Raw genomic sequence first — 17500 nt, 5'->3', positions numbered from 1 at the left:
ACAGAGCGATTAGAGAGTAACACAATTTTTGTAATTTTGCTTTTGTACTCCACCACAATAGATTTGAAATGAAGCATGATAAGCAGAACTGTACCTAATTCATGCAGTTTAACAAAAAGTATTACTTTAACTATTTAGGAGTTACAGACAGTTTTACAGAGTTTCTCCATTTTCACAGGCTCAAAAGTAATTGGACAAACCAGCATACTCTTAATTATTAGGATTATTTTTAATTCTTGGATGCAAATCTTTTGCAGTCAATGGCTGCCTGAAGTCTGAAACACATGGACATCACCAAATGCTGAGTTTTCTGCCTTTGCCTGGTTTTTACTGCAGCCGCCTTCAGTTGCTGCTTGTTTGTGGGTCTTTCTGCCTTCAGATTTGTCTTCAGTAAGTGAAAAGCAGCTCTATTGGGTTGAGGTCAGGCGACTGACTTGGACATTTAAGAATATGCTATTTCAAGCTCTTGGGTTGCTTTCGCGGTACAGTTTGGGTCATTATCCATCTGTACTGTGAAGCGCTGTCCTATCAGTTTTGCAGCATTTGACTGAATCTGAGCAGAAAGTATAGCTCTGTACACTTCAGAATTCATCCTGCTACTTCTATCAACAGTCACATTATCAATAAACCCCAGTGACCCAGTTCCACTGGCAGCTGTACATGCCCATGCCATAACACTGCCTCCACATGTTTGACGGATGACGTGGTATGCTTTGGATCATGAGCGCTTCCTTTCCTTCTCCACACTTTTCTCTTCCCATCATTCTGGTACAAGTTAATCTTGCATCAGAACTGGTCAGGCTTTTTTTAGAGGTTTTTTAGCAAAGTCTAATCTGGCCTTTGTGTTCTTGAGTGTTACCAGCGGTTTGCATCTTGAGGTAAACCGTCTGTATTTACATTCATGAAGGTGGCTCTTGATTGTAGACTTTGACAATGATAGGCTTACTTCCTCCAGAGTGTTCCTGACTTGGCTAGATGTTGTGAAGGGGTTGTTCTTCAATAAGAAAAGAATTCTGCGATCATCCACTTTAGTTGTTTTCTGTGGTCTCCCAGGCCTTTTGGTGTTGCTGAGCTCGCCAGTGCATTCCTTCTTTTTAAGAATGTACCAAATTGTTGATTTGGCCCTCCTAAAGTTTCTGCTCTCTCTCTGATAGGTCTGTTTTGGTTTTTCAGCCTAATGATGGCCTCCTTCACTTGCATCAACACCTCTTTTGACCGCATAGTGAGAGTTCCCATGAACAGCTACCAAATGCAAATTCAGTGACTGGAATAAATCCAGCCCTTTTATCTCCTTAATCTGTCATGATATAAGGAGGAAACAGGCCACACCTGGCCATGAAACTGCTTATCACGCAATTGTCCCATTACTTTTGTGCCTGTGAAAATGGAGGTATTGTGTAAAAAATGGCTGTAATTCCTAAAAGCTTAATGCAATATTTTTTAAACCTCTTGAATTAAAGCTGAAAGTCTACACTTCAATCACATCTCGACTGCTTCATTTCAAATCCATTGTGGTGGAGTTCAGAGGCAACATTATGAAAATTGTCACTGTCCAAATACTTATGGACCCGACTGTACATTACTAGTTAATGTTAAAAAAAAAAAAAAAGGATCAGATGGGAAGGGAACTATCCACTACACGTACATATGACATAAAGAACACATCCAAAGTTCATTCCAGCTTGAAAAGCTCAGTGTGAGCAGCCAGCATTACAGCCATACATCAGAACAACAAACATAAGTGACACTTAATTATATTATCTTATTAAATATATATGGGGGAAAAAGTGTACAGAATTTTGACATGTAAATTTTGCAGAATGCTTTTAATAAACTTTTGACACTTCTAATTAGCTGTACACTCAGTGTCTCTGGATATAAGAGTATATTAAGTTATGAGTGTAGGACAGAGGTTGTGTTTTTCGGTAGATTTCACCGAGGTGTTTGGGAATGCTGGACGGCTAGCGTAGAGAAACATGTGCGTACACGCTCGCTGTGCCTCTGGTGAGCTGTGTGATGGCCTTTGCACTCCCAAACCGGTGCTACTGTTTATGCTGCTTCCAACCTCATACTGGTCTTTACACACACGTGTGTGTTTGTCCTGAATATGTTGCTGCTGCTGCTGATTGCAGGACCTTTGAGTTTTTACACCCTCACAAAAATAACCCTTTCTGAACACCTGCCTTTCAAACATGTAGACATCAAGAAAACATGAACAAAAACAAACGTTGTTTTAATGCTGTGTTTTTCTTCTTATCTTCCTAATTTACTGTTTTTTTTTTTTTTTTTTTTTTTTAAAAACATGGATCTCAGGATATTTTATTGGATTTTCATCAGTTTCTGTTTGAGAAACATATACAACTGAGGAGTTTTACAGCTTCTTAATTTCATATCTCTATAGCAAAATGCAAAGAAATGTCAGATCAGAAGAATATAGCAGGTAATGATTTAAAGAGGAAGACAAAGCACAGGGGAAAAAATCACTCTGGGACAGTAATGAAGAACATTTCATATATCTGGGTAAATGTGCAGGTTTACACAGCAGGAGTCAGATGTCTGCTTTTCACACTGAGGAAAATAATAAAAGCAATCCTGAACAAACCAAATAAAAAAAATGTTGGTGCAGAAAATGTACTCGTGCCATCTGCATACAGAATAGTTATAATATATACACCGATCAGCCGTAACATTAAACCCAGGTGAAGTGAATAACTGATTATCTCATTACAGTGGCACTTGTCAAGGGGTGGGATATATTAGGCACCAAGTGAACAGTCAGTTCTCAAAGTTGATGTGTTGGAAGCAGGAAAAATGGGCAAGCGTAAGAATCTGAGTGACTCTGACAAGGGCCAGATTGTGATGGCTAGATGACTGGATCAGCGCATCTCCAGAGCAGCAGGTGTTGTGGGGTGTTCCCGGTGTGCAGTGGTTAGTACCTACCAAAAGTGGTCCAAGGAAGAACAACCGCTGAACCGGCGACAGGGTCACGGGCTCCCAAGACTCACTAATGCACGTGGGGAGTGAAGGCCCGTCTGCTCCGATCCCACAGAAGAGCTACTGTAGCACAAACTGGTGAAAAAGTTAAAGCTGCTCTGATAGAAAGGAGTCAGAACACACAGTGCATCGCAGCTTGCTGCGTATGGAGCTGCGTAGCTGCAGAGCGGTCAGAGAGCCCACGCTGACCCTGTCCACCACCCAAAGCTCCTACAATGGACACGTGAGCATCAGAACTGGACCATGGAGCAATGGAAGAAGGTGGCCTGGTCTGATGAATCACGTCTTCTTTTAGATCACGTGGACGGCCCGGTGTGTGTGCGTCGCTTACCTGGGGAAGAGATGGTACCAGGATGCACTATGGGAAGAAGGCAAGCTGGCGGAGGCAGTGTGATGCTCTGGGCAATGTTCTGCTGGGAAACCTCGGATCCTGGCCTTCACGTCCTGGTCCTCGGGTCCTGGCCTCTTTCAGCAGGATGATGCTCCCTGCCACACTGCAGAAACTGTTCAGGAACGGTTTGAGGAACATGACAAAGAGTTCAAGGTGTTGACTTGGCCTCCAAATTCTCTAGATCTCAATCCGATCGAGCATCTGTGAGACGTGCTGGACAAACAAGTCCGATCCATGGAGGCGTCACCTGGCAGCTTACAGGACTTAAAGGATCTGCTGCTAACGTTTTGGTGCCAGAAACCACACACACCTTCAGAGGTCTTGTGGAGTCCAGGCCTCGACGGGTCAGAGCTGTTTTGGAGGCACAGGGGAAACTACAGAATATTAGGCAGGTGATTTTAATGTTATGGCTGATCGGTTTAAATGATTAAAAACTGGGGCTTTGGGGCACTCGACTGAGGGGCAGTGGATGATTTATGTTTTCCTAAAGTCACAAACTGTGTGGGGTTTAGATACACGTTGGATGTTCCATTACATCATCATCAAACCAGAGAAGAGCGCTTACACACTCTATACAGACGACAGCGAGCAAAGTTTTACATTGTTTAAACGGCCTGATTAAATTATAAAGACACTAATAACAAGAATCTGAGTCAACAGAACTGACTGCATTAATCAGCACTTAATTAGTGATCAGCCGAGTGAAGAGCAGTGATGAGGAACGTGTTTAAATGAGGAACGTGTTTAAATGAGGAACGTGTTTAAATGAGGAACGTGTTTTAATGTTGAGTGATTTTTACCGTTTTCACTTTTGGGGTATAAATTGCTATAAATTTATTTCTGACTGAGCTGCAGGCAAAAGGGCAGCGTATTTCACTTTAAGGAAGCCTGCAGTTTAAACAGATATCTATAGTAGAAATGATCGAATTTAACCATCTGAAGGGTTTTCCCAGGCCGCCACGTCGAATACCAAATATCTTTAAAACTCTTTTATATTTTATAGCAATACAAGTCTCAATAGGACCATTTTGTTTTCAGATAGCCGGTAATAAGGTTATTTTTATTACAGTGTAGTAGCTCAATCACAATGGAAATAAACATAGAAAAACTCCCTTCACATGCCTGGGCAAGCCTGTGTTTATCTGGTTTCAGTATGTGCACACATGATGAGATTTATTTAGCACATTTATTACTGTTCAGGTTAATAAAAGCAATCTAATCTCGGTCTAATTGTAAATGCGATCTAATCATGATTTTTAATTCTTTTTGAGGCTAATTAGAGAAATTCTAAAGACTAGATTTCACAGTGGGGGGAAATATATATATATATATGTAAAGTGTGTGTGTGTGTGTGTGTGTGTGTTCTTTCACTAAAATGGATCATTTTGACCCAAACAGAACACACTGGATAAGGAGGATCTTAACATACATTCATGAACGTTGTAATGCTTCTTTATCTCTCGCCGTTTCATTCAGCGCAATTTCAAATAGAATAAAACCTTTCTTTGTTTGTTTTGCAGGTTGTGTTCAGTGTGCCATTGTTTTCTGCCGCCCCAGTGGGATGGTGCTGCATGACAGCGAGGGCATGGCACTGTAGCCCCCTCTGCTTCACGTCTCTGTTCATCTGTCTCCATCACACAAGGCCAGTGTTTCCCTCCATGAGCACGTAAGTTAACAGCGGCAGGCTGTGATACAGCTCCTCGTATTGTGTAGAGTTCTCAGCCTCAGCTGGAGCAATCGCTATAGAGGTGCTAAATAACGTCCCGTGTGCTGATGAGGTTTTCAGGTGTCTGTGCTGTGCTTGTAGAATACTGTGAGTCATGGTTCATGTCTGTAGAAGACCACAGTGCTCCCTTTTCCAGGAGCTGTAGATCTAGTTAATAATACAATAGGTGAAGGGTCAGATTGTGTATATTTTTACAGTGCAGGTTAGAGAGAGGTTTAAAATTGCAGGTAGACGTTACTGTGAGGCGGCAGTGGGATGTATCTGTTCTGCTGATGATTATGCTTAATGGTTGTTTACTCATAAATCCGAGAGACATTTCAACGTGTGTTTCAGTTTACACTCTAGAGGTATTCAGATGGTCTTTTACACACCACTGTGTACTCTATATCGAGCTCCTGTATGCCAAATGCAGGCCAAGCAAATTACAGGAACCTTCTTTACGTCACCTTTTGCCAGTCTGGCTCCATGCGACTCTAGCAGAGATGTGTGGAAGAGCACAACAGCACATGCGAGTGAACGCCTTTATTTTACTCACTGAGACGTTCACTACACAAGTCTCCTAACTGCTTTCCAGGAATAGCTGCTCGCTACCGTCGGTGGTCTAACATTATAAACCTTATTAGCTAATCGTCTTATACCACTGAATAAATACAGAGTTCCTTAAAACCACACTATTTTAACTTTCCAGACGTGCTTGTGTCAAAGCGTTATGTTTATACTTAAGTGTTAATATCTGTGACTCAGACTCTGTAGACTGTGGTGTGGTCCATGAGAAGACTCGGAGCATTTTCACGCCTGGCTCGTTTGTTTCGGAACCTGGTGCGTTTTCTCCCGTGGTTCGGTTCGTTCAGACATACATGATCACGGCAATCGCGCTCGGATCCGCACCAAAACAGTCGGTCTGAGAACACCTGAGCGTGGGGGTCTTGATCCGATTGCGAACACACTCTGGAGCGGTTCACTTGTGGTGAGAAAGCAGCGGACCAACAAACCATCCTGTATAGCAATGCATGATGGAAACTGCGTTACGTAAATAGCGTGTTTATTTTGTTAATGGCTCGCAACATGAATCGCGGCTTAACTTGGACCAAAGACGAGGTAAAATGCCTTATTGAAATTTGTTCTGATGAACGTATTTCTGAACAACTTTCAAAGACGCATAAAAACACCGTATACAGTGTGTTTAGCGAGATGCGCTTTAATCTCTCAGTGAAACATCGATTCCCTCTCACCAATGAGAGGACCGTTTACTCACGTGTGATTTGCATAAACACGTTTTGGTTCGCTTTGAAAAGCGAACCGAGTCAAAGAGAAAATTCAACACTGCAACAATTTAAGTCCGTTTCGGAGCAAAGCGAAGTCTTTACAAGTCCCTACTGAATAAATTAGAATATTAATCACACCGTACTGTAAGACTAATCATTATCAGCAGTGCTTAACACAAACCACAGAAGGTGACACTTTGCAGTATGTGTACACGTGCACTTTATTAGGAACACCTGCCCATTCATGCAGGTATCCAATCAGCCAATCAGGTGGCAGCAGCACAGTGTATAACATCATGCAGATGCAGTTAATGTTCACATCACACATGAGAATGAAGAATAAGTGTGATCTCTGTGACTTTAACCGTGGCATGGGAGTTGGCTGGTTTGAGTATTTCAGGATGAGTGGAGAATGATGTACAGGTGTCTTTCACTGGCTTTTACTGGATGTGATTATTGATTATTGATGATGAATTATTGATTGGATGCTAATTCAGTAACTTTTGGTGGTTGTTGGTTAGAGTCGGTACTTACGGACAGATCTTCGAATTGTACACGCGTGTTTATTTAAATGGAGCAGACCAGTGAGTGTAAGGAGAGTACCATGCTGTCAGATCAGAACCTGGCTGGAGCAGGAAGCAGTTGCGTAACCGAGTGTTTTGGCACGTGGTACCATGCTGCGGTGTCATGGTTTCACTCTTAGTTCCGGTGCACGATCGAGTCGTTGACGTTCTTCAGATGCTGATTAAAATTCATTTCCACTTTTCAGTGGTTCAGCGCGCTGCTTTCCCTCGCAGCCACGCTCTCCTTCTCCTTATAATGACAAAGTGCTAAACACCGACAGTGTAAGAGATTTTATGGTAATTTAATTATTTCTGCAGATTTTAGCTTGACCCGAGTCTGTCATGTCTCATGCTCATGCGCTCACCTGGCAGGATAATGCTGTGCTTTCCCTTCTATACAACAAGCAGTAGAAATAACCTCAGGTAATACACACTGACTGTCCACTTTATTAGGAACACCTGGTCAGTGGAAGATTAGGGGAAAAAATGACCTGGTCTTTTTCCAGTCCTCAGCTGTCCAGTTTGGGTGAGTCTGTGCCTGTGATAGCCTCAGATTCGATCACCTGTTGTAGCTCATCCACCTCAAGGTTTGATGTGTTGTGTGTTCTGAGATGCTTTTCTGCTCACCACGGTTGTAAAGAGTGTATTAGAGTTACTATAGACTTCCTGGCAGCTCAGACCAGTCTGATCATTCTCCTCTGATCTCTCTCATCAGCAAGGTGTTTCAGCTGCAGATCCTCCGCTCACAGGATGTTTTCTGTTTTTTGCACCGTAAACTCTAGAGACTGTTGTGTGTGAAAATCCCAGGAGATCAGCAGTTTCTGAAAAACTCAAACCAGCCCATCTGGTACCAACATCCATGCCACGGTTAAAGCCACGGAGATCACACTTCTTCTTCATTCTGATGTTTGATGTGAACATTAACTGAAGCTCTTGTCCTGTATCTGCAGGATTTAATGCGCTGTGCTGCTGCCACCTGATTGACTGATTAGAGAACTGCATAAATATGCGGGTGTACAGGTGTTCCTAATAAAGTGGACAGTGAGTGTGTATCGCATCTGATTTGACATGTAGATGATGAACGTGTTGTATCCTGTGGGAAAAGAGGTTTCACACTTTTTATCTCCCAGTATGGAGACTTTCAGGAAGCGCTCTTTTCTATTGTCTCCCGCTGAAACCAAAACAAACCGAGTTCTGGCCGAGGTTCAACCGCAGAACAATAAAACATAGACGTTGGCTAAAGGACGTGTCAGAGAAGCGACGTTTCTGAGGGATTAGGGTAAACTGAGCACATCAAGCGCAGTGCAGCCTGCACAGCCCACACACACTACACCAAACACCTGTAATCCAGGATAAATATTATATTAAAATAAGGTGTGTGTAGTACGTATGGAGGTATTAGTGTGACGACTGCACATACACCATGACGATACACAGGTGCGCTGATGAAACGTGCACTTTTTTTTGTGGAGTCGCTGGGAAACCACCTGAACTGACACCTCATGGTTGGCTGCCTCCATAGCGCCTGTTATTACCATCCTTTCTGGAGTACTCTAGACTTTCTCTGGGTCATTTAGAAACCTGACTGCATATAAACACGCATCGCATGTCCTTCGTGTTCTGTTCAGTAATATACAGTAGCATTGTTGCTTGACTTGATGTTTACTGTACTCTGAGGTGCACCATTTGCTGGCGTTGCCTTTCCTTTTCAGAACGCTGAATTCATATGGTGGTTAAATATGACTGGAATTCGTGCCAAGGCAGATCACATGATGTTACAGTAGGGTGAAACATTCCAGGTCCAGCGCAGTTCCTCTGCGCACCAGTTAATTACTAGATACATGGACATCCAGTCTTTATACAATTCAGTGTTCTGTAGTTACAGTGGGTTCAGAAAGTATTCAGACCCCTTCACTTATCTGTACACTTTATGATGTTATAGATTTAATTTATAATGAATTATATACACTTAATCTACACACAGTAATCTATAATGTATAATAGTAATTTATTAAAAATCTAAAGCTGGAATATCTCATTTAGATAAGTATTCAGACACTGAAGGCACTCCAGATGAAGCTCAGGTTGATCCTGTTCGCTCTGATTATCTTCAGATGTCTCTAGAACCTGACTGGAGTTGATTGGAGTCGATTGACTGAAAGGTATAAAACCATTGCTAAAGCTTTAAGGAGCACAGTGGGGTCCGTCACTGTTAAATGAAAGAACCACCAGGCTGGAAGGGTCTTGGTCAGGGAGGTGACCAAGAACCCAATGGCCACTCCAACAGAGCTTCAGAGGTCCTGTGTAGAAATGGGAGAACCTGCTGGAAGGATCACATTCTCAGAAACACTCAGCCATCTCCAATACTCACTCAGACCTTCACGGCTAGATGGTAGGCGCTTAAAGGACGCTGAGAGCAGAAGGAAGAGCAGAGAGGTTCTTGAAGGAAACCTGCTCCAGAGAGAACACAACCTCAGACTGGGGTGAAAAGTTCACCTTTCAACATGACAGCGACTGAAGCGTACGGCCAAGACAGCGCTGGAGTGGCTTCAGGACAGGTCTCTGAATGTCCGTGAGCGGCAGAAGCCCAGGCTTGACCCCGGTAGAAACCCATATTAGGGTTGTTACGGTTACGGTGCCTTCAGAAGGGGCGTCTCGTTTAATTACAGGCACTTTGTAGGTATTAAAACACTGCATTCTGCAGCATGGAGTTATGATGCTACTGTCATCTTTTTCCAAAAAACCTTAAAAATGCTGGAGTTAGTGCTATGTGATTTTCACAATTAATTCGGTTAATTTGAATTAACGCATATTTAAATTTTTAATTAAAGCATCCATAAATGCTTTTTAAAAGTTTAAACCAATACAAAGGAAAGACACCATCATTTTAACCTGATAAACACCTCTTACAGCCGGCGCTAATCCCAAACACTGCACGCTTAGATTGAAAAAACACAGCAAGATAAACAGGCAGTACTTCGCGAGGACTGAGCTCGTAGCTAAGAGAGGTTCATGTATCACTTCAGGGAGATGGAACTGGTACAGGGTTGAAAAGTCAGATAACAGGTTTATGTAAAATATAATGCTGCATTACATCCTAAGTGCTGATTCGCCTGTCGGAATTGCGTCATTTTCAACCTCGGCACGTTCGACAGACGAAGTGGGGAAATTGACGCCCCCATGTTCATATATTGTTAGCAACAAGCTAGCCGGCTAACCCTGATGAGTGATGTATAATTTCTTCCTCAGACAGTGAACTGTAGAGTCAGTGTTTTAGATTTAACAAACGAATAATAGATGCCACGAAAGACTCGGTCCCCATTTACTCTGTCGAGAAAGAAGGGTTCACTACACTGTGCAAAAACAGTAACAGCGCCATCTATAGCACATAGTGCAAACAATGTTTTTCTTTTCTTTTTTTTAATATTCTTTATTTAAAAGAACCATTCTTTGTACTGTTTGCTACGGATGGTGCTGTAATTATTGTAGTCTATTGTATTAAATAAAAAAACTTTGAAAAATTATGCAATTTATTTATAATTGCATTTTGTAAGAACAAAAGAAATTGAAATTGTAATCCAGAATTGTTCATAAAGTTGAAAAAATTAAGATTTTATTTTTATTTTGCAATATCTGCCAGTCCTGGCTGGAGTAGATGAATCACCAGACTGGACTGGAGCTGGACGGCCCGGTGTACTGTATTTAAGAATCCACGCGTGAGTAAAGATGATCATTAGGCGTGTGTGTGGCAGCAGAATGATGGTCCGAGGCCCAGGCCTATAGATAAATAGAGTTAGTGTAAAATAATGTGTAAAGTCACTAGTGATTATTATTAAATATGTGAAATATTGCACTTTTGCAGTGCACAGATTACAGATTTGAGCTCAGCAGTGCGGAACACACTGATCTGTGCAGTGATAATGCACCTGAGTAAAAGTGAAAGCTGCTTCGTGACCATGTTTATTAGGTGTTTTATGAATGCAGTTGAATTAAAAGTAGTGATCAAGAAAATTACTTAAGAAAGCGTAGATAAATCATCTCCTGAAACTACTTGAGTAATTACTTTTTACAGATTGTGTTTTTATACGTCTACATTTGACACGACTTTTCTGAAACTGTTCTAGATCTGAGGAATGACAGATGAACAATTATGTTAACGAACCAGTTGGGTTAAGCTGTAGCGAACGCTACCTCGATTAGCAGCAGTATGTAAAGAAAGCTAGCGTTATCGAAACCAAATGCTGTTGGTATGTCAGTGGCTTGCTAGTTTCGTTAGCTAGCTGGCTAGCTAGCTCATGCTAATTCATAGGTACATACAGGGAGTGTTTGAGAGCTGTTGACTGAACACCTGGACTCTGTGCTGGAACGTCCCTGGTAGAAAACCTGGGGTTTCACGCTTATTAGGGAGATTTTGTATTTACATAATTTGGTGACTGGCTTTGGATAGAGTGTTGAAGTGCTTGAGGACTGTTTCCCAACCAACAAGGCTGATGCTGCAGTTTCTTCTAAGGCCTGCTATCTTCCATTAGAGGCCATTCAGCTGGAATCTGTGATGTTCAAATGTCTGAAGAACTGTCGTAATCATGGTAGGGCTAATTCATTTATTTCCTTTTGAAGATGCATCAAGCTGGAAACAGGGTTTGGAGCAAAAATTGGTAAAGGCAATTAACCTGCTTAGTCAGCAGTGTGGATATTTATGCTTTGAGTCAAGGTTTCTTTGTCGTATCATCTCAGGGAGTTTTTCCTCACCACCGTCACCTCCGGCTCGCTCATTAGGGATAAATTTATAAATTTACAATTTATATCCTGAATTTATATAGTTCTGTAAAGCTGCTTTATAACAATGTCCATGTCCAACAAATAAAATAGAACTGAAGTGAATATTTATCCTCCTGCTTCCTCTTGGATATCGCTGTAGGTGGTAACCAGGTGTCCCGTCGTTATTTTGCTTTTATTATTATTATTATTATTATTGTTATTATTATTTATTTATTTTTTTGGTAAGGTTGGAAATTCTGAGTTACGAGTTTTAGTCAAACACAGCGTTAGTTATCCATCTAACAGTGGTGCTTTTTGCATATTATCCTGAACGTTACCGACAGGCAGTAACAGCTCTCAGGTATATTTCACACAGCAGGCGATCGCTGCCGAAGACCGAAGTGTTTCGTAGCGAAGTGTTTATGCATTTGCAGTCTTGTTGTGCGTAATGTTAATGGATTCTGGATTTAATAAAATTATTGGGCTATGTGACAAAAGCGAGAATGGCCAATGCTGTCGGCTGCCACCTGAGGATCGTATGTTTAAGCTGAAATTTGGTGTGCTGCGTTGTTGCGCTAGTCTGTAAATGGATTGTTAATTATAACTGGGTTAGTTTAAATACATGGCTGCCATCAGCCAATCAGATTTCAGCAGGCGTTTTACACAGATAGCACTGAAATGTGCATATTGAATTGTTTTTTTGTCTCCGTCCTTAAGCGGTAGGCCAGACCGTGCTCGTTCAGTGCAGTTCATTTTTCACCCCTGGAGCTGGGGAGCTGTTTACTACACCCTTGTCCTTACAATATACTATGTTTATAGTTATTAGATGGTGTTTGGACTAAATTGCTGCTCTAATATGATAATCACTGTAAATATTTTAAGCTTGCAAAGCAAAAAAAATCTTAGTACCAATTAGGACATGCTAATGGTGCAGCTCGGGCCATCTGTGTACTGCCCTGCTCTCAGGAGAGGCTCAGCTGGCAGCACAACAGCTTCTGTACAGAAATCATCTGGAGTATGACAAAGTCGATGCTACAGCAGGATGAGCAGACTCTGGAACAACAGGGTCAGTGGTTCTGAACTCTAAACCCTCAGCGAGCCCAGACCTTTCCAGTACCAGTGTCCGGTCATGGAAGTGTGAGCATCAGTCTGCCTCCCAGAATTCCATGCGTTATGAAAGAGACCAAGGTGTGGGATGAGTGCGGCTCTCAGTGGTTCGGTGCAACCAGTTGCTGTGTGATTTCTTTGTGCCTTTGGTTGTGTTTCTCATGCAGAACGTCACAGATGTACCGGGTGATTGCCTTAAGCAGTTGCTCGCCTCTGATGACCGTGAGTTTCACTTCCACTCTGGTAGCTGATGAAGCTGTTGAGTCGAGGCGGCGCGCTAGTCTTTGACCGTGTCTTTGTTTTGTTTTGTTTGGTGCAGTTTTCAGTAAATAGTAAGAAGGAAGAACTTGGTTTCAGGAGTCTCACTGAGTCACGCGTCAGCTATGTGCGTGGATTCAGTCGCTTAAGTGGGCATTTTGAACAGTTAGAAGGAGCCACACTTCCAGAGCTCATTAAATATTATGACTTTTTATGCCATTTGATAAAACAGTGGTGGAAACTTCAGTAAAGTTGGATTTGTTTACACTGAGGTATGATTAGAAATACACATGGATCTTATTGTAGCATTTCTGTAGGAGCAGCCTGCGATTTCTGTCTCGCTGACAGGAGACAGTGAGGCAGTGAGGCAGTGAGGGCAGCTGAGGCAGTGAGCGTGGTGAGGGCAGCTGAGGCAGCGAGGGCAGCTGAGGCTCTGAGGCAGAGAGGCAGTGAGCGCGGTGAGGGCAGTGAGGCAGAGAGGCAGTGAGGCAGAGAGGCAGTGAGCGCGGCTTCCCTCTGAGCAAGCCGTTGCAGCGGGGAGGGGGTGGCGGGGGCTCAAGCATGGTATTCGTCTGTTTTGAAACTCTCACTCTCTCCGTCTCACCCCTCCTCCTCTCCTTCCACTTCTCCGCTCTGGGAGCCTCCACGAGGGCCTCTTCTGCTGCATTTGATGAAAGGGCGTAACTTGTGCTTTCCGACTGCCGCTTAACTCGGAATTCCTTCCCGGGAACTCGGGACAATCTCGCGGTGAACGCGGCCGCGGGTGCACAGTCCCGCTCTGTCCCGTCGCTCTGTCCTGTCGCTCTGTCCCGTCGCTCTGTCCCGTCGCTCTGTCCCGTCGCTCTGTCCCGTCGCTCTGTCCCGTCGCTCTGTCCCGTCGCTCTGTCCCGTCGCTCTGTCCTGTCGCTCTGTCCTGTCGCTCTGTCCCGTCGCTCTGTCCCGTCGCGGTTCTCTCTGCGTACGAGGTGATTAGAGTAGATCAGCAAAGAAGGAGCTCACGGGATCGAGAGATCCTGCTCTCTCAGCCCACGCTGCCCAAGTGATTCATTAACCAGAGCTCGCCTTTCCTGCTCCTTTTCCTGAGCTCAGCTTCGTAACACCAGCTCAGGTGCACAAGCGTGTGCTTTGGAGTGAGGGAGAGATCAAGCCCCCCCCTCGTACCTCCTTCCCTCCTCCTTCTGGCCGTTGTTTAGCTGTAGGTAGTGTGTGCTCGAAGGGGTTGAAGACCTCCCGTGGCTTTTATCAGTTTGTTTCCCTGCTCGGGGGAAGAGTGCGGGGACATGGCACGTGTTTACAGAGTGAGTTCTCCAGAGCGTAGGTATGTGTTCCAGTTTAACGCTGGCTCCTGTTATGATATTCAGATGCTACTGTGAGCTGTTGAAGATGAAACTACTGATGAAGAGGATGGGTTTGTTTTGGTGGCAGTTTTCACAGCTGTGTTTGACTTTGGGACTGGAGAAGTTCGCAACTGTAGCAGAACGTCTTTCATAATCATCGCTGTGGTCTGCAGGTTCCTTTACTGCACGCGCACCTTGCATTTAACGGGCAATCACTAAAGTAAACCTCGACTGCCTGGCTTCAGCCAATGAGTTATTCATTAATCAAAATAATTAATAATATTAATCAGAATTTAAAAAGCACTAGTTTTAGTAGTAGATTTTATTGGTGTGATGCGAGTCAGAAAAACTTCCTTTTCTTTTTTATTGTTTTGTCCTCATTTTTACACTTTCGTCTCTCTGAAAGTGCAGATCATTTATCGCCATGATGCGCACGTGTACAACCAAAATCAGCATAAATTAGCATGACTTACTGCAACTTCTGTAAAAGAATTTTTACTTCAGTTTGCTTTATGAAAACATTTATACAGCTTTTCTAAAAGATTAATAAATAAGGATTATTCTAAACATTAAAAAATAAATGGCATCTTCACGTAAAGGCATTTTAACGTAAAGGTAAAAGCACAATATATTTACTCAGATGGGAATGAAATAAATCTCGCCCCAGTACGATGTTATGGAGTGTCACTCATCTCCAGCTTTTTTTTTTTTTTTTTTTTTTAAACAGTTAAATATGCAACAATATAGAGAATTACTTTTGTGTAATGAAATGATCGGACTTTTTCCAGTCCTCTTCTCCTGGGTGAATCTGTTCCCACTGTAGCCTCAGAACATTCGTGTTGTTGCCCGAGAGCCTGAGGTGGTCTTCTGCAGTTGTAGCTAATCCACCTCATGACATGTTGAGCTGCTTTTCTGCTCACCACGGTTGTCGAGAGTGGTTATTTGAGTTGTAGCCTTCCTGTTAGATCAGATCCTCTGACCTCTGCCTGCAGACCTGCCGTCTCTAGTGTTGAATCCCAGGAGAGCAGCAGTTTTTGAAATACTCACACCACCAACAACCGCGGCACAGTTACTGCTTATTTCCTTTTACTGACTTTGTCTAAAAGATGACCAACAGGGGAATCAGTGGGAAATAGATTAGGGCCTCCACTGCCCCCTACTGAGGTCACTGCAGATGCAGCAAGAATAAAAAAAAATCCAATTTGTATTATTATATATGCAGTGTGTCAATATTCTGTAAAAAAATAAATCACTGCGTAAGGAGATCATTTTAAGATCTTGGTGTCATCAGGGTGAAGAATGAATGGGAGACACCTCATAATACTAACGTCACAATATATTACAGTTTATAAGATACATTACAGTTTGTAAGATACATTACAGTTTATAAGATATATTACAGTTTGTAAGACATATTACAGTTTGTAAGACATATTACAGTTTGTAAGACATATTACAGTTTGTAAGACATATTACAGTTTGTAAGATATATTACAGTTTATAAGACATATTACAGTTTGTAAGACATATTACAGTTTGTAAGACATATTACAGTTTGTAAGACATATTACAGTTTGTAAGATACATTACAGTTTATAAGACATATTACAGTTTATAAGACATATTACAGTTTGTAAGACATATTACAGTTTGTAAGACATATTACAGTTTGTAAGATATATTACAGTTTATAAGACATATTACAGTTTATAAGATATATTACAGTTTATAAGACATATTACAGTTTGTAAGACATATTACAGTTTATAAGATATATTACAGTTTGTAAGACATATTACAGTTTGTAAGACATATTACAGTTTATAAGACATATTACAGTTTATAAGACATATTACAGTTTGAAAGACATATTACAGTTTGTAAGACATATTACAGTTTGTAAGACATATTACAGTTTGTAAGACATATTACAGTTTATAAGATATATTTCACGACCTGTTGCGTTCCATAGCTTGCTGTTGTGTAGACGTTGTGCAGTGCCTGTAGTGTGATGGGAAGTAGCCTGACTGCTGTACGTTCAGCTGAGTTTGGTTTCTTGCAGTCATTGGAGATCCATGTAGCACTCAACCATCAGTTTCTCATGGTTCAGCTGATTTATGTTGAGGAAACCTGGTGCTGTTTAACTTCAGCATTCCTTTCTGGAGCTCTGTCTGTGCGAGCGCTATAGAGTCTCAGAGCAGCACCCGAGGCCTTGGCCGTGTACGCTTCAGACATGGATGCTGCAGAATAAGCCTGCGCTGGGAAAGAGGAGAAGACTGTTCTCACTTTTAATGGAATGTCCCAACTGCCCCTAACCCAGAGAGACATGTCATGTATCTATGGAGAATGTAACCCACAGATTACCTTCCAGTGCTGCACAGATGGTTCTTCGTTACCGTGTACCATGTATAGTGCCATGGATCAGAGTGGCTTTTAGTGATTCAGCCCTCAGCGTGAATAAAGCCACCAGCTCGGGCCGCGTGTAGCATGAAGTCGGCTGAGTTCAGTGCTCTGCTCGGGTTTATACGGCCTCACCTTCCTCTGTTTTACAAGCAAGAAAAAAGACAAGATTGTTGACCGTTCTTTATGCATCCTGATTTGGCTGGATGATTATTTTTCTGATAGAGATAAAGCGCAGTTTGGTGTTTATTCGTAGCTTCACTGGCTGCCTATCCTCAGCGTATGTGAATCACACTGGGTTCTTACGCTGGGTTTCGTCGTTAGAACCCCCGTCTTGCTGCTGTTGATGTGTTGGTATTGGATTATGTCTTCACCTGAATCCTTTTTTCTCTCTTACAGCTTTGCATAAGCTCAAAATGAGTGCCTCAGGAGAGAGTGCCCTTGACCCTGTCACCTCGGAGTCACGCAAAAGGAAAGGCTCTCCTTGTGACACCTCTGGTCCGAGGTAAGTCTAAATTACCTTGATGTACATGATGATATGTAAAAGGTTAATTCTTCATTTGTGTTTATTGTTGAGGCTTTACAGAGTAATCCGTACAGTGAATGAAAAAGCCAGCCAGACTGATCACTCGATACGGGGGACTCGCTCCTGTGCTGTGTACTGGATCTGTCGAAATGACTGAGATTCGGTTAATCTGTTA

General features: G+C 42.4%; 1 protein-coding gene across 1 annotated transcript in view; it reads left to right on the top strand.

Annotated features, from left to right (window-relative positions):
* The window catches only part of ncoa1 (nuclear receptor coactivator 1), a 56987-nt gene that overhangs the window by 3550 nt on the left and 35937 nt on the right, over positions 1-17500 (top strand). Inside the window, exons 2-3 of the mRNA XM_053231799.1 lie at positions 4906-5051; positions 17199-17304. Coding sequence (XP_053087774.1) covers positions 17216-17304 — 89 coding nt within the window. The 5' untranslated portion in view covers positions 4906-5051; positions 17199-17215. The remainder of the gene's footprint in view (positions 1-4905; positions 5052-17198; positions 17305-17500) is intronic.

The sequence above is a fragment of the Pangasianodon hypophthalmus genome, chromosome 30, assembly GCF_027358585.1.
Source record: "Pangasianodon hypophthalmus isolate fPanHyp1 chromosome 30, fPanHyp1.pri, whole genome shotgun sequence".
NCBI lineage: Eukaryota > Metazoa > Chordata > Actinopteri > Siluriformes > Pangasiidae > Pangasianodon > Pangasianodon hypophthalmus.
Note: the sequence above shows the minus strand (reverse complement) of the source record. Positions and strands in the feature narration are given on the sequence as shown.